The sequence below is a fragment of the Mustela lutreola genome, chromosome 14, assembly GCF_030435805.1.
Source record: "Mustela lutreola isolate mMusLut2 chromosome 14, mMusLut2.pri, whole genome shotgun sequence".
NCBI classification, from domain to species: domain Eukaryota; kingdom Metazoa; phylum Chordata; class Mammalia; order Carnivora; family Mustelidae; genus Mustela; species Mustela lutreola.
In genome coordinates this window covers 35,824,505-35,851,342 of record NC_081303.1, presented here as the reverse complement: position 1 = coordinate 35,851,342, position 26,838 = coordinate 35,824,505, and the positions used below count along the sequence as shown (strand labels likewise).

At 39.9% G+C, this 26,838-nt stretch overlaps 1 protein-coding gene across 3 annotated transcripts in view; it reads right to left on the bottom strand.

The window, feature by feature from the left end:
* SLC9C2 (solute carrier family 9 member C2 (putative)) overlaps positions 1-26,838 on the bottom strand; it is a 97,974-nt gene that overhangs the window by 57,780 nt on the left and 13,356 nt on the right. For 2 of the 3 annotated variants that reach the window (XM_059146473.1, XM_059146474.1), the window contains exons 6-11: positions 22,143-22,259; positions 20,675-20,836; positions 16,025-16,124; positions 13,600-13,743; positions 9,783-9,951; positions 1,608-1,689 (exon numbers count right to left, since the gene is read on the bottom strand). In XM_059146473.1, the coding sequence (XP_059002456.1) occupies positions 1,608-1,689; positions 9,783-9,951; positions 13,600-13,743; positions 16,025-16,124; positions 20,675-20,836; positions 22,143-22,259 (774 nt within the window). The remainder of the gene's footprint in view (positions 1-1,607; positions 1,690-9,782; positions 9,952-13,599; positions 13,744-16,024; positions 16,125-20,674; positions 20,837-22,142; positions 22,260-26,838) is intronic. The other variant, XM_059146475.1, reaches the window with a different exon arrangement.

The following is a 26,838-nucleotide window of genomic DNA, read 5'->3' as shown; positions in this document are numbered from 1 at the left end:
TAAGGGAGGAAAAAGAGAAGAAAAAACATTATCATGACAGCCTTGAAGTGTCAGAATAAGAGGAATCACAGGAAAGAAGCATGGGAGAAATCCAGATGTTACATCCTAACCAAAGAGAATGGAGTGGGTCTGGACCCCTGGGAGTCAAAGGAATTGGTGGGAAGGGAGGTGTGAGAAAGCCTTCAAAGATCAAATTAACTTTCCTCATGCTCCGGTGTGGGCTTTTGCTGACAAAGCATAACTTTCTACTGAGAATGAGAACAAATCCGTAACTGGGGGGAAAGGAGAGCTACCAAAAGTCTGCCCAATTTACTAGTTCAGTTGACATATTGGGACCCTTGGGTTTGAGGTGGGCAGTAACAGGAAGTTCTGCTAGAGTTTTTGTGGGGTTCAGTTTTACAAAAGGACGTGACTGAAAAGACAGAAGCGGAGGTGATGTTTGTCACGGGTAGGATAGGGTGAATTCCCCAGGCTATTTCCTTGACTAGAAGAGCTCTCCTTCAACACCATCCTTCCATTGCCTCTCATTTGTTCCAGGCTTTCCAAGACACTTCCTGAGGACTAGTTTTGTTTATCGAGGAAATTGGTATTTAGAGGTAAATACCATGAATAATGTTCACAATTATTTCAGACCTAGAAATAAATCATCTTATTATAAATTAATAAATTGATTTTCTGCTTTATCCATATTTTCCTGTGAGTGCAGCATATGTGAATCTCCAGCACTTTGATCAATTCTAGATACACTGAAAAAATCAAACACCACCATAGCTAAGACCAGGCCATGGGATACTGAATGATACTAAGGCCCTATTCTAAGACTTGGTGTAATCCCACCTCACCTTCTCCATCCCCAGTTGACCATACTGCCACCAATTATCTTACCCTAGATTTCTCTATTGGCCATGTATCTCTGTGTGATTTAATCATATTTATGCATTTTACTACCAATGGCCTCAAATGTCTTCTGGAAATAAGCCACTGTGGCACAGTCTACTGATTGTCTCCCAATATCCATTTTCCCCTTCTTCTTTTACCAACCGAATTTCCAAGTTTTGGCTAAGCACATGGTCAGCCAGATAGGGATAATATTTCACAGATTCTATTACCCATGAATGACTATGTGACCTAATTTTGGCCAATGGAATGTGAGTGGTAGTGATGCATACAATTTCTAGATTCTGCCCTTAAAAGGAAACAGCTTACCCTCCATTGTCACCTATCTCCTCATTTCCCCTGTCTACTCAGATGGATTGAAGATATAGTGGTAGTGAGCCAACTTCTACCCTGCAGACAAGAACAACAACCCGGGGAATGGAGGAGAAACAAAAAAGAAGCAGAACTACCCCCACTCTTTTGGACATTTAGGTAGGGGGTGGGGGGAGAAAGTCCTCTATCTTGTTTGAGCCACGGTGAATGTGGTTTCTGTTGAACTGGCTGAACCAATACCCCCAATTAATACAGCATCAATAAGTAATAAGTGAATGAAAATGAATGATTTCATAGTCAATTCCTTGAACTTCATAAGAAATGTCCTCATGTCCCCCAACAATAATCTATTTGTGTTATCTTCCCCAGTTAATTAATGAAAGACAGATTTACTTTACCTAATGTCCTGGCTGAATGAGTCATCATGTACGAATTTATTCCCATAGTCAATAGTGATATTACCTGTACATACAATATAAACTAAAAAACAAAACACACAAGTCGTTAGAACCAAAAAATGAATAAGTTCTCCAAAGGGCATCATTGTTCAACTAACCAACATCAACAAAATTCTATCTTAATCCACATTTATTAATCCTACTTCTGAGAAGTAAATTGAGGCAAAAGTGTTGTTTTATAGACACTGTTTGAATATAAGACACTGGAGCAGAAATTAGTTTTCAATGTGAATAAGAGAAGAGTTTATAATTTCTGGGAGGGATAAGAACACTGACGGAAGAGCTCTCCACCATTGCTGCTTGCTGCAGCAGCCTTGCAAAGCCAGCAAGGTGGTAGGCATCACAGACACAGCTCTGGAGCCTGCAGGGCCGGGGGGTGAGGGGGACCCAGCAACTGCAGGCAGTGGTGACACAGCAGGGAGGGGAAAGGGTGTCTGCCACCAGCATTTACTACAGCTGCTCAGGAGGCTCTGAAGGAACCTGCAGGAACCATGGTGGGGTCTGGAGAGGCACCATGCAGAAGCAAACATACAATCACTTTCGCAGGTCTTAGCTCTGCCCCTATTAGCCATGTAATTTGGAGTCAGTTAACTTAACCATTCTGAGTCTCAGTGCCCTTCACTGGAAACTGGAGCTAATAGTAGTATGTCTTTTGGAGAGTGTTTCCCAAATTTGACTAACAACACTAAAAACCTGAAGTACATCTAAAAGATACCGACTTCCAGGTTTCTTCCCTGAAGATTCTGATTGTGCAGTAGTGAGTGGCGCTAAAGGGATTGGTGTAACATCAGAGAGATTTGGGAAATACTATAAATGATATTCCAATGTTAGCATTCCATTGACTTGGCTTTAGGCTGATTCCTTGCACAAAAGATAATTGAAGGAGCTCAGATGTTTGTTATGATACTTTTTCTTTGGGGCATGAAAGGATCCTAAATCTCTACAAAACCACTGGTTAGTTTGAACTCCAAATTCCCACATGATAACTACAGATAAGAAGTGCAGATCCTCAGGAAAGTCTGTAAGGAATATAATACTCCATTTAAAAAAGAACTTCTTCCTTTAGGAGTTAGGGCACCCGAGTTCTTCCCCTAACATGCTATTCTCTTTGTTTTGATGTCTCTACAGGCAAGATGGAGAGGGAGATAACTGATCCCCCAAAGAAATTTTTAAAATATTGTTCTGCCGGAGTCTTCTGGAACAGGAGGCAAAATGACAAAGAGAAAACCCTGAGCTGGAAATCAGCCAATATAAAAAAACCCTGTACATCTACCTGTAGATTAAAGTTCCTTGGGAGGTGGGCAGGTGTTCTTAATTCACATTATTCGAGTGCCTTTTCTCCCTCCAGCAGCAGGTTTGGAATTCATCTGACTGGGAGGTGGTTGGGGATGTCCTGGGGATTTCTAGCAACTTTTATCAACTTCTCCAGTTAGCTCCCACCATTGTCACAAATGAAGAGGGGCCCTAACACTGTCAGCAGATGCACTGGGCTCTTTGGATCTTCCCTAGAGTCTCGGTACCACAGATACTGCCACCATCAGATTGCCCAGAAATCCACCAGCTAGCCTATGGAGAAAAGGTTTTGAGGGAGAGTAATATTTATTGAGCATTTGCTAAGTGGCAGGTATTTTACTAAGTATCATCTCAATCTTCAAATGGAAATTGAGGTTCTACAAATCTGGGAAACTTGCCCAAGGTCAGCCAGCCTGTGATGGTTGAACCAGGATTCGATCTCAAATCTATCTGATTCCCACACCATTAACCACTACTTGACTGTTGGTCCCTTTCATACTGTCAAAACAAACTTTCCTCTGAAAGTTTCTTTCTACTTAAAAGAACGCATTTTTCAAATCTAATTTTTAAAATGGTTAACTTTGGTGGTGCCTGGGTGGATCAGTCGGTTAAACTGTTGCCTTTGGCTCAGGTCATGATCCCAGGGTCCTGGGATCGAGTCCCACATCGGGCTTCCTGCTCAGTGGAGAGTCTGCTTCTCCCTCTCCCTCTGCCTGCCACTCTGCCTACTTGGGCTCTGTCAAATAAATAAATAAATAATCTTTAAAAAATTGGTTAACTTTGGGAGAAGGAAGAGAAGATGGTAAAGGAGTAGGAGGACCCTAGGCTCATCTTGTCCCCATAAACACAACTAGATAACTATCAAATCATTTATCTAAATACCCCCAGAAACCAACCTGAAGACTGACAGAACAAACTCCACAACTAAAGGAAGAGAAGAAACCACATCAAGGAAGGTAGGAAGTACAGAGAGGTGGTTTGTGGAAAAAACAGATGGCAAGTGCTGTGGAAGGAAGAGAGTCCTGGTCATGGAGAAAGGTGAGAGGGAGAGAGAGGCACACAGGGGAATGCACAAGGAGAACATTTGCCTAAAGGCACTGGCTGGGAAAACAAGAGGGGTTGGCTTTTGTGAGTTTTTGCAACCAGTGGGACTTAGAGACAAGTTTTAAAGGCCAGCCAGCTTGGCTGGGATAGAGCCCTGAGGAACCTGCCCTACTCCTGGAGAGAAGGCAGACAAATAACCTGGGGGCAGGTGGCATGGAAATAGCATCTGAAGAATGCCTGGGGCACACAGCAGGGAGAAAATTCACTCTTCTTGGAGTGTGTACCTGAGAGGTAGGATTCTCACCTCTCTCTGGAGACAAAGGAGCCAGCAGGTGCCATTTCCCTCCCTTGCCCTCAGCATAAACACACAGTCACCTTCAGGAGGCCGCACAGTGCCCACAGGGGCTGCCTAAGATGCTTACACAAAGTCCTACCCGCCCCCCCACCTGCGTTCTCTGGAACACCTGCCCTCTGTCAGGCTTGCCTCTGTCCCAACATGGCCAGCCCCTTCCCCAGAAGGCCAGCAGAAATCCCTGCCCATACCATATCTCCTTGACCAGAGTTCTGCTGGACTTCAGTTCTAGTAGAAGTAGTATCAGGTCTCTTTTAACAAGCAGACCAGAGCACACCTAGTTAAAACTCACCACACTCTGGCCAAGGACCCAACAGTGCCCACTGCAGGGCAAGGAGAGTCTCTGCTGACACCTGGCCTGAGGATACAGCGGTCAAACACAACAGCAGAGTGCACACAGCATGCCTCAGACACTCTCTGAAGTGCCAGGCCCTAAACACTCTATGACCTTTTCTTCATAAAGCCCTTACTTTCAGGAGCAGGAAGCATAACTGGCTCTTCTAACATGGAGAAGAAAGCAGAGACTTAGACAAAATGTCCAGATGGAGACAAATGTCCAGAATCCGTCCCACATGAAAGAACAAGATAAGGCCACAGTCAGAGATCTAAGCAAAACAGATATAAGTAATATTCCTGATAGAGAATTTAAAGATTTTATTTATTTATTTGACAGACAGAGATCACAAGCAGACAGAGAGGCAGGCAGAGAAAGAGAGAGGAGGAAGTAGCCTCTCCACTGAGCAGAGAGCCTGATGTGGGGCTTGATCCCAGGACCCTAGGATCATGACCTGAGCTGAAGGCAGAGGCTTTAACCCACTGAGCCACCCAGGTGCCACCCTGATAGAGAATTTAAGGTAACAATCATAAAGATACTCACTGGGCTTGAAAAAGAATAGAAGGTTTTGAGGAGACTCTTACCACAGAGATAATAGAATTAAAAAAGTATCTCTCAGAAATGAAAAATGCAGTAATTGAGATTGGAAACAGGCTTGATGCAATGAACACAAGGCTGAAAGAAGCAGAGGAATAAATATGTGATATAGAAGAAAAAATAATGGAAAACAAGGAAGCAGAACAAAAGAGAGAAAGAATTATGTAACATGAGTATAGACTCAGGGAATTGATTGACTCTGTCAAAAGCAATAACAATCACATTATAGAAGAAAGGGGCAGCAGACAATTTATTTGAAAAAATAATAGCAGAAAACTTCCCTAATCTGGGGAAAGAAACAAACATCCCAAAACAAGAGACACAGAGAACTCCCATCAAAATCAAGCAAAGCAAGCCAACATTAAGACATATTGTAATTAAATTTGTAAAATATAATAAAAAAATCCCCAACTATTAAAGCAGCAAGACAAAAGAAGTCCTTAGCTTACAAGGGAAGACCCATAAGGCTGGCTATAGATTTCTCAACAAAAACACGGCAAGCCAGAAGGGAGTGGCATGACATATTTAAAGCGCTGAATGGGAAAAATCTGTAGCCAAGAATATTCTATCCAGCAAGGCTATCATCCAGAAGAGAAGGAGAGAAAAAGAGTTTCCCTTACAAAAACTAAAGGATGGGACTCCTGGGTGGCTCAGTCAGTTAAGTGGCTGTCTTCAACTCGGGTCATGGTCCCAGCATCCTCAGATCGAGTCCTGCATGGGGCTCCTTGCTCAGAAGAGATCCTGCTTCTCCCTCTGCCTGTCATTCTCCCTGCTTATGCTCTCTCCCTCTCTCTCTCTGACAAATAAATAAACAAAATCTTAAAAAAAAAAAAAAACCAAAACAAACAAACAAAAAACTAAAGGAGTTTGTGACCACAAAACCAGTCCTGCAAGAAATACTAATGGGGTATCTTTGAGTGTGGAAAGACCAAAAGTGACAAAGACAAGAAAGGAACAGAGAACGTCTCCAGAAACAATGACAAAACAAGTAATAAAATGGCACTAAGTACATATCTATCAATAATTACTCTGAATGTAAATGGACTAAATGTTCCAATCTAAAGACATAGGGTATTGGAATGGATAAAAAAAACAAGAACCATCTATATGTTGGCTACAAGAGACTCATTTTAGATCTAAAGTCACCTGCAGATCCAAAGTGAGGGGGTAGAGAAACATTTATCATGCAAATGGATGTAAAAAAAAAAAAAAAAAAGGCCAGAGTAGTGCTATCACTAGCCAAAGCCCTTAAAGATGTTCCTCTGGAGATGCCCTGCTTTCTTGTTGTTGTTTTGTTTGTTTTTTGTTTTTTGGTGACCTTGTCAAAAGTCACCAGACCAAGATGGTAGAACTTTTGGACTTGCCTTACCAAGGCCTGCAAAGGTGAGATCCTCCTAGTATCCATCTTTTGAGGCTTTCTAGAAGATTTTAGGTGAAGAAAGCCACTTGAGATTTTATACTCTTCTGTCTTTTTTTTTTTTTTTTAAGACTCTTCTGTCTTGCCTCCTATATTCTCAAAACTATTACCTCATGCAAGCTTCTGTGCTTGCATTGCCCTCTGAATCTAAAACTAACTTTTCTCAAACGGATTAAAAAATATTTATGAAATAATCTCCAAAATCTTCGGAAGGAAGCAGAAGGAATCTTCTTCTAAGCTATCAGGGCTTTTCCTCTCAGTCTCTGAAAATACCTGGGGTTCCTTCCTACCCTGGGATGAGGAGAAGAGCCTTTAATAAACTTGATAGGAAACGCTGAGTAGGGAGCTGTGAGGACAATCACTTTAAAACTGCCTGCATCTATGGTGAAGAGAGGAAGAGCTGCCACTGCTGATTAGGATTATGAATGGGGGAATCCTTTTGAACTTTCTAGGCAACAATGGATTTCACAGGCCATTATTTCTATAACACTTAAAACCTTATTAATTATCCCACAAAGAAAGCACTCTGGTGACTCAGAGGTTAGGAGTTGGCCCAGTTGGGGGTGGAGGGTTAGGAGGATACAGGCAGGAAGCTTGTAGGGCTGTAGGGAAAGGGTGAGATGTTCTGAGACCTGGGACCAACTTCATTCTGGGCTTGCCTGTGTGTTCAGTTTGGCTTTGGGCTGGATTCTGGGGAGAGATGGGCTTGCTATTCAGGGAGGCATGAAGTTCTGCCTTAGACTAAATGATGTTTATAGTGGTGGCTCTTTTTACTCCTATGCTGTGCTGAAGTGATGGAGACTGGGCTGTGTTACAAATAAATACATTTATCTTGTTTTTGTTAAAAAATATATATGGACAAGCTAGACTTTAAAATAAAGTCTATAACAAGAGATGAAAAATGGCACTCCATCATAATAAAGGAGGGCAAGTGATATGATGAGCACTGGGTATTACACGCAACTAATGAATCATTGAACATTACATCAAAAACTAATGATGTATTATATGTTTGCTAATTGAATTTAAATTTTAAAAAAATTTTAAAAAGAGCTGTTATACAAATTCTGTAATACAAAAACAATGTACAAAAATCTGTTGCATTTCTATACACCAATAATGAAGCACCAAAAAGACAAATTAAGGAATCAATCCCATTTACAATTGCACCAAAAATTCTAAGATACTTAGGAATAAACATAACCAAACAGGTAAAAGACCAGTACTCTGAAAACTATAAAAGACTGATGAAAGAAACTGAAGAGGACATGAAGAAATGTAAAAATATTCCATGCTCAAGTATTAGAAAAATAAATATTGTTAAAATGTAGACATATTCCATGCTCCTGGATTAGAAAAACAAATATTGTTAAAATGTCTATGCCACCCAAAGCCATTTACACATTTAATGCAATCCCTATCAAAATAACACCAGCATTTTTCACAGAGCTAGAATAAATAATCCTAAAATTTGTATGGAGCTACACAAGACCTCAAATAGCCAAAGCAACCTTGAAAAAGAAAAGCATTACAATTGCGATGGAGGCATCACGATTTTGGAGTTCAGGTTATGTTACAAAGCTGTAGTGATCAAAACAGTATGGTACTAGCACAAAAACAGACACATAGCTCAATAGAACACAACAGAAAACCCAGAAATGAACCCACAACTCTAGGGTCCATTAATCTTTGGCAAAGCAGGAATGAATATTCCAGGGAAAAAGACATTCTCTTCAACAGATAATGTTGGGAAAACTGATAGCAACATGCAAAATAATGAAACAAGACCACTTTCTTACACCATACACAAAAATAACTTCAGAATGGATGAAAAACCTAAATATGAGACAGGAAACCATTAAAATCCTAGAGGAGAACTTGGGCACTAACCTCTTTGACGTCAGCCATAGCAACATCTTTCTAGCTATGTCTCTGGAGGCAAGGAAAACAAAAGCAAAAATAAAGGACTGGGACTTCATCAAAATAAAAAGCTTTTGCACAGGGAAAGAAACAATCAACAAAACTAAAAGTCAGCCTGTAGGGGAAGGATGGGGAAAGATATTTGCAAATGACATATCTGATAAAGGATTAGTATTGAAAATATATAAAGAACTTACACAACCTAACACCCAAAAAAACAATCCAACTAAATATTAGGTAAAAGACAATGGATAAAAATTTTTTCAAAGAAGACATACAGCTGGCCAATAGACAGATGAAAAGATGTTCCACACCTGCTAAAATGGCTAAAATAAGAAACAACAGCTGTTGGTGAGGATATGAAAAATGGGGAACCCTCCTGCACTGTTGGTGGGAACACAAACTGGTACAGCCACTAAGGAAAACAGTATGGAGTTTCCTCAAAATGCTGAAAATAGACCTATCCTATGATCCAGTGATTGTATTATTAGGCATTAACCCAAAAAACACTAAAATACCAGTTCAAAGAGATACATGGACCCCGATGTTTATAGCAACATTATCTATAATAGCTAAACTATGGAAATAGCCCAAGTGTCCATTGACTGATAATGAATAAAGAAAATGTGGTGTGTATGTGTGTGTGTGTATAAATATATATATATTTGGACTATTCCTCAGCCATCAAAAAAAAATGAAATCTTGCCATTGCAACAACATGGATAGAGCTAGAGAGTATAATGTTAAGCAAAATAAGTCAGTCAGAGAAACATAAATATCATATGATTTCACTCATATGTGGAATTTAAAAAACAAAATGAAGAGGCAGATAAAAAGAGAGAAAAGGAGGCAGACTGAGAAACAGACTCTTAACTATAGAGAACAAACTGATGATTACCAGAGGGGAGGGGGGTGGGGGGTAGGTAAAATGGGTGATGGGGATTAAGCAGGGCCCTTGATGTGATGCGTATTGTATGTAAATATTCAATCACTAAATTGTACACCTGAAACCAATATTACACTGTACATTAACTAACTGGAATTTAAATGAAAACTTTAAAAAGATGGTTAGCTCTATTATTGGGAACTATGACAAGTACTACAAAATAAATAAAAATGAGTAAGTATGAGTAAATATGGGATACAATTTTTTCCTACCAATTGTGGTGACTCTATTTTTTTTTCAGCCAGATTATGAATATCAGGAGCCAGGAGTAAGTTAAAAACTCCTTTAATTCCAGACCATGCTATAACAATTCCCCATTTCCAATTATATTCATAACTTGCATGCATCAGAATGGGGCTCACTAACACAACAGTGAGCAACCTGTGGAAAGAAAAAAAAATTTTATTAATCACACGTGATGTACCAATGTTATTCATGGTTGAATACTACATTTCATATCAGATTTTTTTTCAGGAAAAAGAAAATAATCAGTTTATTAACAAGTTGTTCAAACTTTTGGGGACAAACCAAATCTACTATCTAAATTTTGCACATAATACTCATATCTTGAAAAACAGGTTAGACGTTTTATACAAATATAGGGATTTATTATTAACACTATTGGGCACTATTCGGATTTGGGTAGTAAGTTTCTGAAAGGAAGTTCTTCAAATAGCATTGACAAGCTCATTTATTCCATGGAGGGCTATGACTGGATTCAGAAATTGGGCCAAGAGGACATGCAGATGATGGCCAGAAAGGAAAAATTATTGTAGGCACATTAATAAATGGCTTAACCAAAGTTTTCTTGAGCTCCCATGAGACTCATAAACTAAATGTCACGTAAGTAATCTCAATTTGTGCCTTTTTTCTCTCCAGAACATTTTTCTTTCCTTTTCTTTTTAGAGTGGGGAGGGACAAAAGGAGAGGGAGAGAGAACATCTCAAGCAGGCTCCATGCCCAGCACGGATCCTGACACGGGGTTCAATCTCACAATCCCCTAAAATCATGACCTAGGCTCTCAAAAGTCAGACGCTTAACACAGAGTCATCCAGGTGCCCCTCTCTTCTTTTTTCTTACTGGAGTATAGTTGACCCATGATGTTAATGTTAGTTTTATGTGCAACCTAGTGATTCCACAACTCTATTCTTACGCTATGTTCTCCACAAGTGCCTACAGATCATTTTTCTGTAAGACCTTCTATCAAAAATGTAGAATCTATATTTAGAGGATCTATACCAAAAGAATATCAGTACTATCCCTCGAAAGAGATTTCAGCAGAAATAAAATTGACATGTTCTCAGCCTAAAAAATATATTGTGTATCAGTTGCTCAGCTGGGAATTTCACAAGCCAGTTTAGAGAATTTCTATCATTGAGAAACAGAAAATCTGCAATTACCATATGCAACTTATATAATTAATTTGAGCAAACTCCTCTGCCTTGCATTTAAGCCTTTTGCAAAGTAATTCTTACCAACATTTCCAGCCTTACTAAATGATCTCTCTCTGAAATACCATGGAGTCCAGCCAAAACAGAACAACTCATATTATTTCCTGATATCAAAAACAGAAAGGCAGTGTAGTAAAATCTCAGGAGTCAGTCTACCTAGGTTTCAAATTGAGGCTGCTTTTACTAACCATGTAAACTTAAGCAAGTTCTTTAACCTACTTATTTATTTAAAAGATTTTATTTATTTATTTGAGAGAGTGGGCGAGAGAGAAAGAGAGAGCACAAGAGGGGAGAAATTCAGAGGGAGAAGGAGACTCCCCATGGAGCTGGGAGCCTGATCCCGGGAATGCGGGATCATGACCTGAGCTGAAGGCAGTAACTTAACCAACCGAGCCACCCAGGCACCCTCTTTAACCTCTTTAAACCTCAGTTTCTTCACCTGTAAAGTGGAGGTGATATATAACAATAAGTAGACTCGCCTCAAAGGATTATTGTGAAGACTCGATTAAATGAGGCAACATACATAGGACTTAGAATGATGTTTTGAATGTGGTTAGCACTCAATACATGTTCGCAATAATTATTGTGACCAGGCCTTAGTTTGGCTCATCCTCTAAAATGTTTTTCTCAACAAGTCTCTTATGAAAAGCCCACCCATATTTTGAGGGACCCTCAGGAGGACGCCTTCCATTAAAGCCTTTCCTCTAGTGAGATGGATCCAATAGTTCACCTCAGATCCCTGGCACTCCCGAGCCATTTGACTTTGGGCAAGGTACTTTGCCTTTTTGGTCAGTTTCTTCATCCATAAAATTCCCATCTCCTAGTGTTGTTATGAAGATGAAATGAGACACCAGAAGTGTAGCTGAGCCAAACAATGTGCATATTCTTCATATTCTCTCTTCATATTCTGTGACCAGTCTCAATTGGCACATGAGCTTCCATCATACAAAGAAGTGTAAATTGCATACACATCCTTGTGTGTGAGAGTGACTTTCTGAGTGGTGTGCAGGGCCTTTAGAGTCAGCAAAAGCAATGTTTCCTGAGAAGCTCTTATAAAGGAAGCTTCCTTGGCCAGGTCTGTCCTCAGTGGAAATGACACTGTAATGAATTCTTATCAAAGACACACCTACCATGAGTGGGCAATGGCATTTAAAAGAAAACATGTTCATGGGCTCAGATTTAAATCCCAATTTTGTGGAATACTATGCAGCCATCAAAAGAAATGAAATCTTGGGTGCCTGGGTGGTTCAGTGGGTTAAGCCGCTGCCTTCGGCTCAGGTCATGATCTCAGGGTCCTGGGATCGAGTCCCGCATCGGGCTCTCTGCTTGGCAGGGAGCCTGCTTCCTCCTCTCTCTCTCTGCCTGCCTCTCTGCCTACTTGTGATCTCTCTCTGTCAAGTAAATAAATAAAATCTTTAAAAAAAAAAAAAAGAAATGAAATCTTGCCATTTGCAATGACGTGGATGGAACTAGAGGGTATTGTGCTTGGTGAAATAAGTCAATCGGAGAAAGACAACTATCATATGGTCTCCCTGATATGAGGAAGTAGAGATGCAACATGGGGGTTTGGGAGGGTAGGAAAAGAATAAGTGAAACAAGATGAGATTGGGAGGGAGACAAACCATAAGAGACTCCTAATCTCACAAAACAAACTGAGGGTTGCCAGGGGGAGGGCCGTAGGGAGAGGGTGGTGGGGTTATGGACACTGGGGAGGGTATGTGCTATGGTGAGTGCTGTGAAGTGTATAAACCTGGTGATTCACAGACCTGTACCCCTGGGGCTAATAATACATTATATGTTCATAAAAAAATAAAAAATTATTTTAAAAATCCCAATTTGGGGGGCACCTGGGTGGCTCAGTTGGTTAAGTGTCTGCCTTTGGCTTAGGACATGATCCCAGAGTCCTGGGATCAAGCCCTGAATCGGGCTCCCTGCTCACTGGGGAGCCTGCTCCTCTCTCTCTCAAATAAATAAATAAAATCTTTTAAAAAATATTAAATAAACCACAATTCTGCCCTTCAAATTGGGTAACTCTAGGCATGTTTTTAACCTTTCTGGGCTTCATCTGTGAAATGATGCAATAACACCTACTTCATAAATTGTATTAGTATTAATAGTATAATGTACATGGTAGGTGCTTAATAAATGGCTTTATCATAGAAATAAGGATGAAAGTCAACAAAAATGTTAAGAGTCATTAATCCACTCCAGTGTTGCACAAACATTAACCCACATGTTGAAACAGTTTCCTGGATCTCATCTCTAGAGATGCAATCCAATACATTGGGATGGGCCCATGAGTGAGCATTTCTATCAAGCTCATGGGTCCTGATACTGCGGCTGCTATCCTTGCCCCTTCTCCTTTTCTAGATGTAACTATGAAGCATGAAGAGACTTCCCCCAGTCGCACAGCAAGCTATTGTCAGGACCTTGACAACAACACAGGTTTTCTGACGTCACATCCAGAACTCTTCTTGCTATCACTCACTACCTCCCAATGCTAATTCTGGGCTTAAGAACCTAAGTCAAGGAAGCAAACTTCAAAAAATAAAAATAAAAAATAAACTATAATTCTTACCTTACAAAATTTACTGTTGCAAATAAGATGAACAAGAAAACCACAGCGTGAAAATTTAAATATTTGGTTTCTCCACATCCGATTACAATACCAAAGAAAATATATAATAATTGTTGGAATACAGCTGAAAACATTATTAGGAACCTTGGATGAATGGAAAACAAATCACATTTTAAGCAATGGGTTTTTTAATAGTTGCCTTTTCACATAAAAGTATGTATGACATATCTATCACTCTTATTAGCAGAGGTCCTTGCCTCCAAGCACTGCTGCAATCAACATTTAAAACTATTTTGTTGGAACTAAAATCCACCTGGCTCCATATTCTCCAATACTCTTCATCACACCATGCCCATGGGCTGCCTCTCATAGGAGAACCGTAGGAGCAAGGCAGAAAAATAAAGCTCTCCACCTCTTCCCTGATCAGTGATGTGACAGTTTGCTGAGATTAGCTAGCATCATATCAAACTGTTGGGTCTGCCACAGGTAAGCCCAGAACCACCTACTTAACCTTGACTTTTCAACATCTGATTGGATCACCTCACTGTCCTCTGCAGAATTTCTTCCTTCATGATTTGCTTGAAAGTCCCTTACCTTGAAAATCTCTCCTGTCTGCTTTTCCATCTACTGAATTCCTAAAAATCTCATAAGGCTAACTCTAATCCCATGTTCTTCATAAAACCATCCTAAGCACTCTCATTGGAAGTGACCCTCCTTTCAATCCCTACAGTGCCAATTGTCTATACCACCATGGTTCGTTAAGCAGACAAGTGAATTAGAATCACCCGTATTGCTTTCCATATAGCTATACACCTGGCCTGTCCCCAGAGTCTTACCGAGCAGACGGAACACAATGGTTCAGGCTTAGAGCTGTTGTGGTACCATGTGGTAATATGCTTGCACCCAGTCAAGGTTTGACTTCTATAAGCAGATTGCCTCCTCTTGGGCCCCTCCACTGGAACTTTCCCTTTCAACTAACTAGGTGAGTGTGCCTGTTCCACAAACCAGCCTCCTCACAGGTGGGTCCCAAGATCTACGTTTGGAAAGCAGCATTAGGAAGCCTCATTTTGGCTTCAGAGGAAAACCATATTCTGTGACACAGCATTACACCCATCAAGCAGATGGTCCGATTCTCTATCTGATTCCCATCTCCTGCTTCATTAGATTCAGAACTCAGAGAAAGGAGGGGTTTGAGATCCCCCCAGCCCCCAATGCTTAGTTTTCTGAAATTCAGAAATGATGGAATAACTGAGAATACTTTTTCAAATGTCTCCACAGGACCTAAAAAAAAAAATCCATACATATAGCAGGATCCCAATAAATATATAATGATTCATACTTACTGGTTTCTCACATAAACACGCCCAATCACTTAATAACGAGTGTCTTCTGAGAAGGGGACTTACTTACGTAGCCCCAAACTGAGATACAACATCCAGATCACAGAAGACATTAAGAAAGGATAGGTTGAATAGGTTCAAGGATAAACAATTAAGTGAATACAATGCGTAATGTATAGTGATGCTGACAGACAGCATGACTGAGCTCAGGAAACTGTCCAAATTCAGACAAAAAGTTCTATGAACTGGTTATCCCCAAGGTTCTGGAGTCTAAGAACCAGGTAAGTGTCATATTCACATAGACACAACATTAGAAGAGTTACAGGTGCCAATTTTTTAATTTTGCCAAGAGAAGTTATTTTTAAAAAGATACCATCCTCTATCACTGGGATTTCATAAAAGAAAGAACATTTTAAACACCAAAAAAGGAGACAGATCATAATTTCAAAACCATGGATAGTCGTCTATTTTTTAAAAAATGAATCTTCCTGGGAAAATTCAGGATTATGGCTTCTTGTTTTAGCATTTGCTTTCGTTTGATCTATGCTGGGCTAAGACTTATGAAGTAATTCTGAAACAATCCTATAAATTAGTATAGCTCTCTGCAGAGCCTAATTTATTTATCTGAGAAGACAGGCCAATGGTTTTCCCTCCATGCAGAGACAGTCACATGACACCTTGCATTACCAAATGTAAGAGTTTGGCTGGTGTGGCATCTTTCTGCTACTTTTCTTCTCCAGCTCTTCCCATATTAAGATGCTGCCATTCATAGATGTCATGAAGGAAACAAAGGAATGAGGTATTTTTTAAATTTCTCACAATCCAAAGTAAATTTTTATCAAGAGTTATGTATAAAAAGACTACAGCCTCTGAGCCACACCTACATAATTTGTAACAAAAGAATATCAATCAATGTCAACAATTGTTGGTACCTTAAGTGCTTTCAAATATAACCGGTAATAAAATTCAGAATTAAAAGGCAGAAAAAAGTTACAAAAGGGGTGTCTTATGGATCCAAGAAGGCAGAACCACTTAAGCACAAAACTTCTATGATATCTATACCAAGTACACAATAGGAGACTTACTTAGTAATTATTAACTCAATCCTCGGTTTAAAGCTTAAGGAGTCTAAATTCAGTCCTACAGTGACTAACGCAACCATTCCTGACATTCCCAAAAATTCCACTGGGGAGGAAAAAAAATGAGTAAAATTAGTTGCATTCAAATCTGCACACTGAAGTACTACTTTATCTTGAGTGAAGAACTGGTGAGAGACTTAAGGGTCACAGTGCTTGGAAAGTTGTTCCAAGGATCGGCCTAATCCTGTAAATCAGGGGTTGGCAAACTTCTTTTGTAAAGGATCACAGAGTAAATATTCGGTCTTTGTGGGCCACACAGCCCCAGTCACCACAATGGAACTCAACCATTGTAGCAGAACAACAGCCACAGATAGCCTGCCAACAAATGTGTGCATATTAAATAATAGACACTAAGAGCTGAAGCGCTTTGGAGCAGGGCAGAGCTGGCTGCTCTGGGAATGTGACCTACCTTTTCTCTCTTAGCATCCCTGCATCTGTAAAATGGGTGTAAAAGAATAATGCTCCACAGTTGTTGTGCAGATTCAACTAAATAACATGAAAAGTGCTTGGCACACTTTTAAATCAATGACTGTGTGATAGTCACTATTACTATGCTTTTATACATTCACTTTATACAGTCACTATTTACTAAGCCATTGCTTAGTAAATTAATACTGTTTTTTTAAACTTTATTTTTTTCAATATTTTCCATATTTATTTTATTATGCCTTTGGTTTATCTAATCACTTAAGTCTACTTTTGATTTAGTTTTACCTATGTATCTAACTGAATTTAATATAAATAACCAAGGACAGTAAAACCAGGAGTGCTGGGAACTATGAGGATAGGGAAACTGTCTTTTGAAATCTTATTTCCACTTTCCTATAATTAGTATTACTGGATTTTAAAGCTTATCAATAGTCTTTCTCAGTAACAGACAGTACTTAGAGACAACATCTGCTATGAGGAAACCAGTAAATAACTTCATTTTAGAAATGATTATTTAGTATAATCCCAATGTTATAGGGTTGCATGGTATGAAGGTATACATTAACATATGTATGTATGTTTATATGTATTTTTTTAAAGGCTGAGGACATACACCAAAACATATCCGTGGTCTAATTTATAACACTGGTATGTAGGTGATTTTTTTTCTTCTTTAATTTTTCAGAATATTTCCAAAATTCTATCATCAGTATGTATTCCTTTTATAATTAGGCAAGGTTTTTACAAAATTATAAGTGCCGTTCTATTCAATTGTATTTTAAATGTTCTGAAGGGGAAAAAGTCATGGACCATTTAATAAAGGAAGTAATTTTCATCTTCACAAAGCTGAGTAGTTAAAAATAGACCTGTATAGTTGTTCTGACTCAGTGGAGAAAACCATCACAGAAAGTCGATGCTGCAGACTAGTGGCTCCCTCAGTCTTTGTCTCTCTCTTCCTCTCTCTGGTGTAGAAAAAGTGAAGGTTCTCCTCATAAAATCAAAGGGATTTTTTTCCCTAAAATCAACAGGATTGATGACTGGATGTTTTCTAACTAAAATATATTTGGAAAATGATGGAAGTTTGACATTTATCACCCAGACCAACGATGATAGTGAAGAGACGGTGGAGCCATCAGCACTGACATGAGGAGGAGGGGGAGGCACTGTTTGTAGGAGTTTTAAAACAATAAAACTAATGAAAAGTTTTCTGCTCTTCATTATCTCCATTCCCCAGAAACTCTGAATCACGTCGACAAAATATTCCTCTCGCTTCTAGAAGCAAGAGGTATACCTCTGGCCTACACTATTATAAAACCCACTGTGTCTCATGAATCATACATTGACTCTTCAAGTGCCTTTTGTCCCTCAATCAAATTTTCTTCCATGGGCTGATACGTTAATATTTCCAACTGTACGACCTGGCAACCGAACAATGTTCCTGAAGCCTTGTGTCCTTTGTGAGGCAATATCTGTGCTATTTTTGTTTTGTTTCATGAAAAAGAGTGAATGTGCTAGTACAAGTGATTTCTTGAGGTCCAGATTTCATGACTTGAACACAATTGAGACAAAAAAGGAAATTACTACATGTGCTCAAAGAGGTGATGCTCTAACTTTAATCAGATGTTCTCTGGACTTAAGCCAGTTGGCTGAGTGTTCCTTAGTGAGGGAAGAAAACAGAATTAGGCAACATAACAGAAATGTAACATTAGAGAATGTGTGAATTTGAATTTTATCTATGTTTGACAATGGAATTTCTGGCAATGGAACTTCTCCTGATATCATGTCTATTACTGACTTCTGCTGCCAGGAACTTATTAAATATAAGAGTAAAGGACTGCCCGAAGTGTTTCTGTAATTCCTGAAGCAGAGGAAAATGCAACGGAGGAGAGAGGACTATCCGTTTCTGGGGCTGCTGGAACAGAGTACCACAAACTATCTTAAACAGCATGAATTATATTGTCTCAGAGTTCTGGAGGGTAGAGGTCCAACATCACGGCTCAGCAGTGATTCCCTCTGGGACTAAAAGGAAGGATCTGTTCCAGGCTTTCCAACCACTGACTGGAAGCACCTTCATCTTTTAGAAGGAAAGTGGAAAGGAACCAACATTTGTTGGCTGCCCTAACTTGAGTCCAGTGGTGAGCTGGTAAATGTTAAAATCAGCTCTCTGGAGGTAAAAAAAAAAAAAAAAAAGAATAAAAATAAAAATAATAATAATAAAAAAATCAATCAATCCCTGCTGGGTAACGTCTGCCAATTTCCATGGTGTAAATGCTCCCAATAGGGCCAATTTCAAATAATGCCGCCTGCACAGAGTTCTGAAGACATATGTGCCATCAGCTCCTGCAAGGAGGTAAGTTCTATCTCCAGCACATCAGCATGAGCAAGTCACCTAACACACATTATCTCGCTGGTGCCAGCAATAACCCTATAAATTAGGTGTCTCTATACCACTTTTATAGATGAGGAAACTAGCTAAAGCTTAGAGAGGGTGAGTAAAATCCCAAGGTCAACAAGCAAATAAACTGTGAAGTTTGAATTCAAGTTTGAATAAACTGTGAGGTTTGAATTCAAGTCTGCCTAACTCCAAAGCTCTTCAAGAACTCGTATCAGGTTATTCGACCCACATGTGTTAAATTACTTTCAGGCACATCGGGAGCACTGGGCCCGGCTGGGAGGGGGACACACAGAGACAGGAATAAATAAAAAGTTGAGTAAAAGACAGCCTCCACGCCTCAAGAAACTCGTGCTCTAGTGGAAGAAATGGAAATATTAATTTTTAAATTTTTCTCTTCAGATATTTAAGGCATCCATAAAGGTTCACGGGGAGAAAGAAGAGAGGAAGGAAGAATGGGAGGGAGGAAGGAAAAAGAAAGAAGAAGGAAGTGACCCTTCAGTGAAGGCTTTCTGTAATTTTACTGATTGGGGCAGTAAGCAGCTCCTGGGTGGCCACTTACCTACAGAGGAAATAGCACTTTTAGGTGACGGGAGGTGACAGGAGGAGTAATTAAGCTCTTGATATCTGAGGTCTTTCCCAGATGGAAGTGGCTCTACTGTGTGGCCTGAGAGCAGAAGCAAGATCTGACTGTCTCGGTGTAGTTACTACAGCTCTTGGGGACTAGCTACCTCCTTCAGGTCAGTAAAAACTTTAACTGCCCATCTCACTAGACGAAACCAACAAATGATCATCACCGGGCTAGCAGTGCTAGGCTCTCTGCTTCCTGCGATTATTCCACTCCCTGCTACTCTTCCAGACACAGGTATGCCTAATTTCTCCCTCTCTTTCCCTGCCTCCTAGCTGCTGGTAAAGGCTGCCGTTCCTACAGTCTCCTCAGTCTGGTACTCACTGAATGAAAGACGGTTGGGTTGGAAAGACTTCAGGAGCGTCTCACCCAGCAAACTCATTTTAGAAATGGGCTGCTAAGGGTCAGGACAGGAATCATCACTGAGCTCTTGCAGGGGATTGCTGGTGATTAAATGAAAGTTCAAGTGGTGCCTGGGTGGCTCAGTGGGTTAAGCCTCTGCCTTTGGCTCAGGTCATGATCTCACAGTCCTGAGATCAAGTCCCGCATTGGGCTTTCTGCTCGGTGGGGGAGTCTGCTTTCCCCTCTCTCTCTGCCTGCTTCTCTGCCTTCTTGTGATCTCTGTCAAATAAATAAATAAAAATCTTCGGGGGGGAAAAAAAAAGTAAGGTCAAAAGGTGGGGCTCAAAAAGAGTAACAGAGTATTTACATGGAGAAGAAATACAGAGGGAAGGGATATGGACTTGGAATTAAGGGGACCTTAGGAGAGACCGGGAAAGAGCTAGAAGTGGCACAAGGATAATATGACAAGATGCACAGAGGGGCTATCACAAGGAGGAAGCAAATGAGAAGAGGCAACTGGATTCAAGATCACTGAAAACCAAAGATATGGGGCGCCTGGGTGGCTCACTGGGTTAGGTCTCTGCCTTCAGCTCAGGTCATCATCCCAGGGTCCTGAGATGGAGCCCCGCATTAGGCTCTCTGCTCAGCAAGGAGCCTGCCTCCCCTCTTCTCTCTGCCTGCCTCTCTGCCTACTTGTGATCTCTGACTGTCAAATAAATAAATAAAATCTTTAAACAAACAAACAAACCAAGATACATAAAATTCCCTTTAACGACAGCAGTTTTTGTATCTGCTTCTGCCTTACCAATGTAGAAAGTCATGTACACCATTGAAATGCAAAGAATGACACTGGTAAGTATATTGCTAAAGAGGTCAGTCAGTATAAACTGAATGATCCTTGCACACGAATATCCACATATTATGCTTCCCAAGATGTCCAAGCAGAGGCTCAAGATTATTTGTAACTCTGGAAAAAGAAAATTAAAAAAAGGAAGTTGAAGTATAGTTTTCATTCTCTCACTGATGGCATTTGTGTCTATGCACCTTGGTTTGCTTTTGAGATTTTGAATGGGACCTTGTTCTTCAGCAAGTGGAAGCTTCCCATGAAAGCCTGGCAAAACAGACACTCTGGGGTGTATTTCCCTTACAGTCGGTTGCTGGAGATTTGCTTCTCTGGGGACAGCAGACTGGAATGTCCTCAGAAGCCAGGCAGGGAGCATAGATGTGAAAAGCCTGTGACAAACTGGGGAGTGAATGTCTGACCAAAGGACATCCGAATTCATATTTTTTACAAACTGTGTTAGGGCCAAGCAAATCATGTCCAGAGTCCCCATCAACCTGCTGTCTATTTGTGACCCCTGCCCCCAGCCCAGGAGCATTTGGGAAATGGAGAAGAGGAATTTTCCATAGTCACAATAAATGAGGGCAACAGTGGCAGGAGTGAGCAGGTTTCAGGCAATGCCAAGGGTAGTCCTAAATAACAGATTGTCTACCCCAAACACCTGTAGCTCCCCATTGAGAAGCCCTACAAAGCCCTTTTATCACCAATATTCTTCCTCCTTTTAGCACCTCTGTCCTAAAACTATCACACCGATCAGGAGTTCACCTTTTCCCTTTTCATGCTGTGATTTCCCTGCCTGCTTTCTTTTCTAGTAGAACCACATCTGGAAACCTAGCAAAGCAGCGTGCTCCATATCCCAGTGAACTTCAACCACAAGAATCTAGTATGGCTTCTAGGACCTGACTCTGAAGTGCTGCCAGAAATGTTCTGCCTTCGCCCGCAGGCTCAAAGTCAGGATCAGGTAAATTCTTAATATCTGCTCACTGAGATTCGGATTGATCCAGGCAAGAAGTTACTCTGAGCCAGATGATGTGTGTGCCTGTGTGTGTCTGGGTGTGAAGGAAAGAGATGAAATAGATTTCTTTAACATACTTTCCCCCTTACTGTCCAAGAAAACACATAGATGGTAATTATTTTCCTGTTATCTGATATGCTATTTTGATTGGTCCAAAAGTAAAGTATAGAGAAAGTAGTAAAGTTAAGACATCTTGAATGTGTTTTGTTTTATTTTTATTTTTTTTAAGATTTTTTTATTTATTTAAGTAATCTGTACACCCAACATGGGTCTCGAACCCATGACCCTGAGATAGAGAGTCACATGCCCTCTGGTCAAACCAGACAGGTGCCCTTTAATATATTTTAATTTCAGTGTGAACTGAAATGTATCATACAAGAATGATTCTAGAAAATAAGACAAAAAAGATGCTCCTACCTGTAAATACAGCCACGTGGAGACTGTTGCTCCGAAATACTCCAAAACAAATGGATGTGAAACCACAAATGATCATTGATTCTCCTCTTATGATATCAGTATACATTTTGGAAATACCTGGAAAGGGAAATAAAAAATATAATTTAATTTGGTACATAAAAATGATGCTCTTGCACAAGAAACACAAAAATAGAAGAGAAGGAATATGTCAGACAAAAAACAAAAAAGCCATGACTGGGATGGTTCTGTGAGACAATCACAGTCATCTTTTTTTAAAAAAAGATTTTATTTATTTATTTGACACAGAGAGAGAAATCACAAGTAGGCAGAGAGGCAGGCGGGTTGAGGGGGGAAGCAGACTCCCCATAGAGCAGAGAGCCCAATGTGGGGCTTGATCCCAGGACCCTGGGATCATGATATGAGCCAAAATCAGAGGCTTAACCCACTGAGCCACCCAGGTGCCCCACAATCACCATTTTTAATCTCTCCAATGATAAAGGAACAGGACAAGAGCATTCTTTGAAGTGTCCACGTCCTCAAACCATGCTTGAGTTTTGGAATGAGACAGAGCACTTCTCAGGACACAATATTTAGCTTGAATAAGCATGAATAGACTCCACAAAAATCACATTTTAGAAATAAGTACAGGGGTGCCTGGGTGGCTTCTTTGGTTGAGTGTCCAATCTTGATTTTGGCTCAGATCGTGATCTCAGGGTTGTGAGATCAAGCGCTGCATCAGGCTCCACATTGGGTATGGGGCCTGCTTAAGATTCTCTCTCTCCCTCTGCCCTTCCCTCCTCCCCTGGTGCACACGTGTGCGCGCGCTCGTGCACACACACACACACACACACACACACACACACTTTCTCTCTCTCTCTCAAATAATAAAAGGAAAAAGGAAAGAAGTACAAAGGATGACCCAGCAATTCTACTCATAGACATATGCCCAAGAGAACTGAAAACCCATGTCCACACAAAAATTTGTACACGAATGTTCATAACAGCATTACTCATAATAATCAATTGAATTATTCATCCACAGAAAAGAATGAAGTACTAACTGATACATGTTACAACATGGATGAACTTTGAAAGCATTATACAGAGTGAAAGAAGCCAAACATGGAAACTATGTTGTATGGTTTGATGTGTATGAAATGTCCAGAATAGGCAAATCCATAGACAGAAAACAGACTCAGTGTTGCTAAGGGTTTGGGCAAATGGAAGAATGAGAAGTGACTGCTAATGGGTAGGAGATTTCTTTTGGGGTGATAAAAATGTTCTAAAATTATAGAGTGATTATGGTTGTATAACTCTGCAAATATAGACTACTGAAACCTACAGTTTAAATATTTTTAAAATTTTTTCTTTTTAAGTAGGCTCCACAGCCAATAACGGGACTTGAACTCATGACCCTGAGGATCAAGAATCGCGGGCCCTACTGACTGAGCTAGCCACACGCCCTTGTAGTTTAAAAGGATGAATTTTATGGTATGTGGATTATATTTCAATAAAGCTGTTAATAAAAATTAAATACAAAATCTTACTGGTACTTAGCATTCACAAACAGCTTAGTGTAATGGTAAATATAATCAAATTAATTGCTCTGTGATATACAGACAGAGGATGAGAGTGACTGGCACTTGTTCAACTGGTATCCCTCTTCTGATGTTGGTAAAAATACTGGTTTTATCCAGGGTGACAATGTGTCCTGTTAAATGACCACTTTTCCTCATAGCCTAGGCTTCTAAGAGTGCCCACTGAGATAAAAATAAGGGGAAGTCACCAACTGGTACTTCAGGAAAATTTCTTGGAGGGAGAGGTGACTTGATTGAAAAGAGCATCTTTTTGTCCCTTGTTCTTCTTCCTCTTCTTCCCTGAAATGTGGAATGTGATGGCCGGAATTTTAATCACCAACTTGTGATCCCGAGAGTGGAAACCATTCACAAAGAATGGGGGAGCAGATAAATCTACCCCACACTTTGCTTTAAATGTCATCTTTTAAAGCGATTTAAAATAAGAAAAAAGTCATATTTTCCCATATGTTGCCAATTACAGTACTTCCTATTGCTTTGTGTAGATCCAAATTTCCATTTGATGCCAGTTTTTCTCTGCCTAACTTCCTTTAACATTTTTTTTTTTTTAATAGCACAGGGCTACTGGTGGTAAATTCTTTCAACTTCAATATGTTTAAGAAAGATATTCTTTGCTTTTGAAAGATATTCTCATTGAGAATTCCTAGCTTTTCTTTTGGTACTTTAACAATGTCGCTCCACCATCTTTTGGCTTGCATTGTTTCTGAAAAGAAGTTGTTATTATTTTTGTTCCTCTGCATATAGTGTGTCTCTTTTCCCTCCTCTGGCTGCCTTTAAGATATTCTCTTTATCATTGCTTTCTAGGAACTTGATTTTTACATGCCATGATGTAGTTTTTTGTTTCTTGGGCTCGTGGTATGTTGAGCTTCTTGAAATCTGTGGCTATAAAATCTTCATCAAGTTTAGAAAATTTTCATTCATTATTTCTTCAAATATTTTTCCTTTCTTCCTGTCTCCTCTCTTTGAGGGACTTGGATATTAAGCCACATGAAGTTGTCCCACAGGTGCTCACGGATGTTCTATTCCCTTCTCTTAGTCTTTCTCTCTGTGTGCTTCATTTTGGGTAGTTTCTACTGCTGATAGGAGTAAGTTCTACCCCAGCATTAATCTTTCCTCTAATTTTTTGAACATATAAAATACAGTTACAATAACTGCTTTAAGGTTTTTGTCTACTAATTCTACCGCCTGCCTCACTACTCCCTCTACTTACTCTTTTTGTACGCTTTATGGGTTATATTTTCCTGCTTCTTTGATACCACCAAGAAGATATGACTGGCCATTGACCCGTGACTTGGTCCTGCATGACTGAAGGCCCTTCAGCCCCTCCCCTGTCCCTGGAATGTGAGTTCCACTTGCCTTTCCTGTTCCCAGAGGTTGCTCCAAGGACAGAACCTTGAGATAGTGATGTGGTGTTCAGAACACCCGTACCGTGTACGTGACTGGACCCAGGGAACTTCTCTAGATAAACTTTCCAGATTTGGTGGGCAGGTGCAGGGATGTTTCATCTTAGCCCAAGCTAAGCCATGTATGAAAGTTTCTTTTGCTTACAAAAACTGTCAACTACTAACCTGCAGTGACCTCTTGCTTTAGTCTCTCCCTGCCCTCCACGTATGTGAGTCAGTTTCAAATCACACCCAGGAAACTCCCAGGAGGGCTGCTAACCAGTCTTCAGCTTACTACCTGTTGCTAGCTTTCACTGTGACAGAAGGCACAAAAATACTGGTTAAAGAGGTGTAGAAACTATTAGCACATTTGGTGTAATTGGTCAAGAAATCCTTTCATCCTTCATCAAATTCAGTGAGTCAACCAGGAATAGGTAAAATATGAGGTCTGAAGTATGAAGATTTTTTTTAAAAGATTGTATTTACTTGAGAGAGAAAAAGAGAGCACAAGCAGGAAGAGGGTGAGGAAGAAGGCTCCCTGCTTAGCCCTGATCTGAGGCTGGATCCCAGAACCCTGGGATCATGACCTGAGCAGAGATCAAGACACTTAATTGGTTGAACCACCCACATGCCTCAGTATGAAGCTTTGACCTTGACTTACAGCGATTAATAGCAAAATACCGTAAGAATTACTTCCCCATTCTTTATTGGCTTAATGTGGAACTAACTTATGTTCTCTAATTCATTGTGAAATTTGGATAAGGAAAGAATAAAACAAAAACCACGTACAATTTCACAACTCAGATACAACCTTAATGTTGAGGTCTTTTTCTAAGCTTATAAACTTTTTCCTCAATTGAGATCATACTAAAACTTAACACATTACTCCTTTATAAGGACGTATTCCAGATTTGTTTTAAAGCAAAAATTTCAGCCCAGTACATTCTTTTCAAACAGGTAATAAATACACAAGTTCCTTTTCTTTTTTTTTTTCTTTTCTTTTTAAGATTTAATTAATTTATTTGACAGAGAGAGAGAGACAGGGAGAGAGGGAACACAAGCAGGGGAAGTGGGTGAGGGAGAAGCAGGCTTCCTGCTGAGCAAGGAACCCAATGCAGGACACCATCCCAAGACCCTGGGATCATGACCTAAGCCAAAGGCAGATCCCACGCCCAATGACCGAGCTACCCAGATGCCCCGACAAGTTCCTTTTCTCTTGCATGTGAACACCCACTACTTTTTGCAGTGGCTCAGGCCATTGAAACTGCAGAGTTTACACGGCACAAGGGCACCACATCAAAAGAAGCACTATTCAAGTGCTTATAGGAACTATAGTTTTGTGTATTATGATAATTTTAGGCATGTGGCAAAACTATCTTTCCTTTAAAAAATTAATGTATTACGACAGTTAGAAATGAACTGTTTTTGAAGAAAGGACCATTTATCTAATTCACACATAGAGCCTAAATGATGAGTCTGTGAATATCATAAAGAAGAATGATATCCCCCAAAATTTGTTTTACAAGGAAAAAATGTTATTGGATCCAGAATCCACATACCACCTTGAGCATTACTGACATAAAGAAATATCAACTAAGAGCTAAATAGCTTCATTAGTTTTCTTTTAAAGAAATAGAAAACTTTCCATTATACTTCTTTTTTGAAAAAAATTGAATATTGAAACTGCAATAAATAATGTTATAAATAATGTTATTGTAG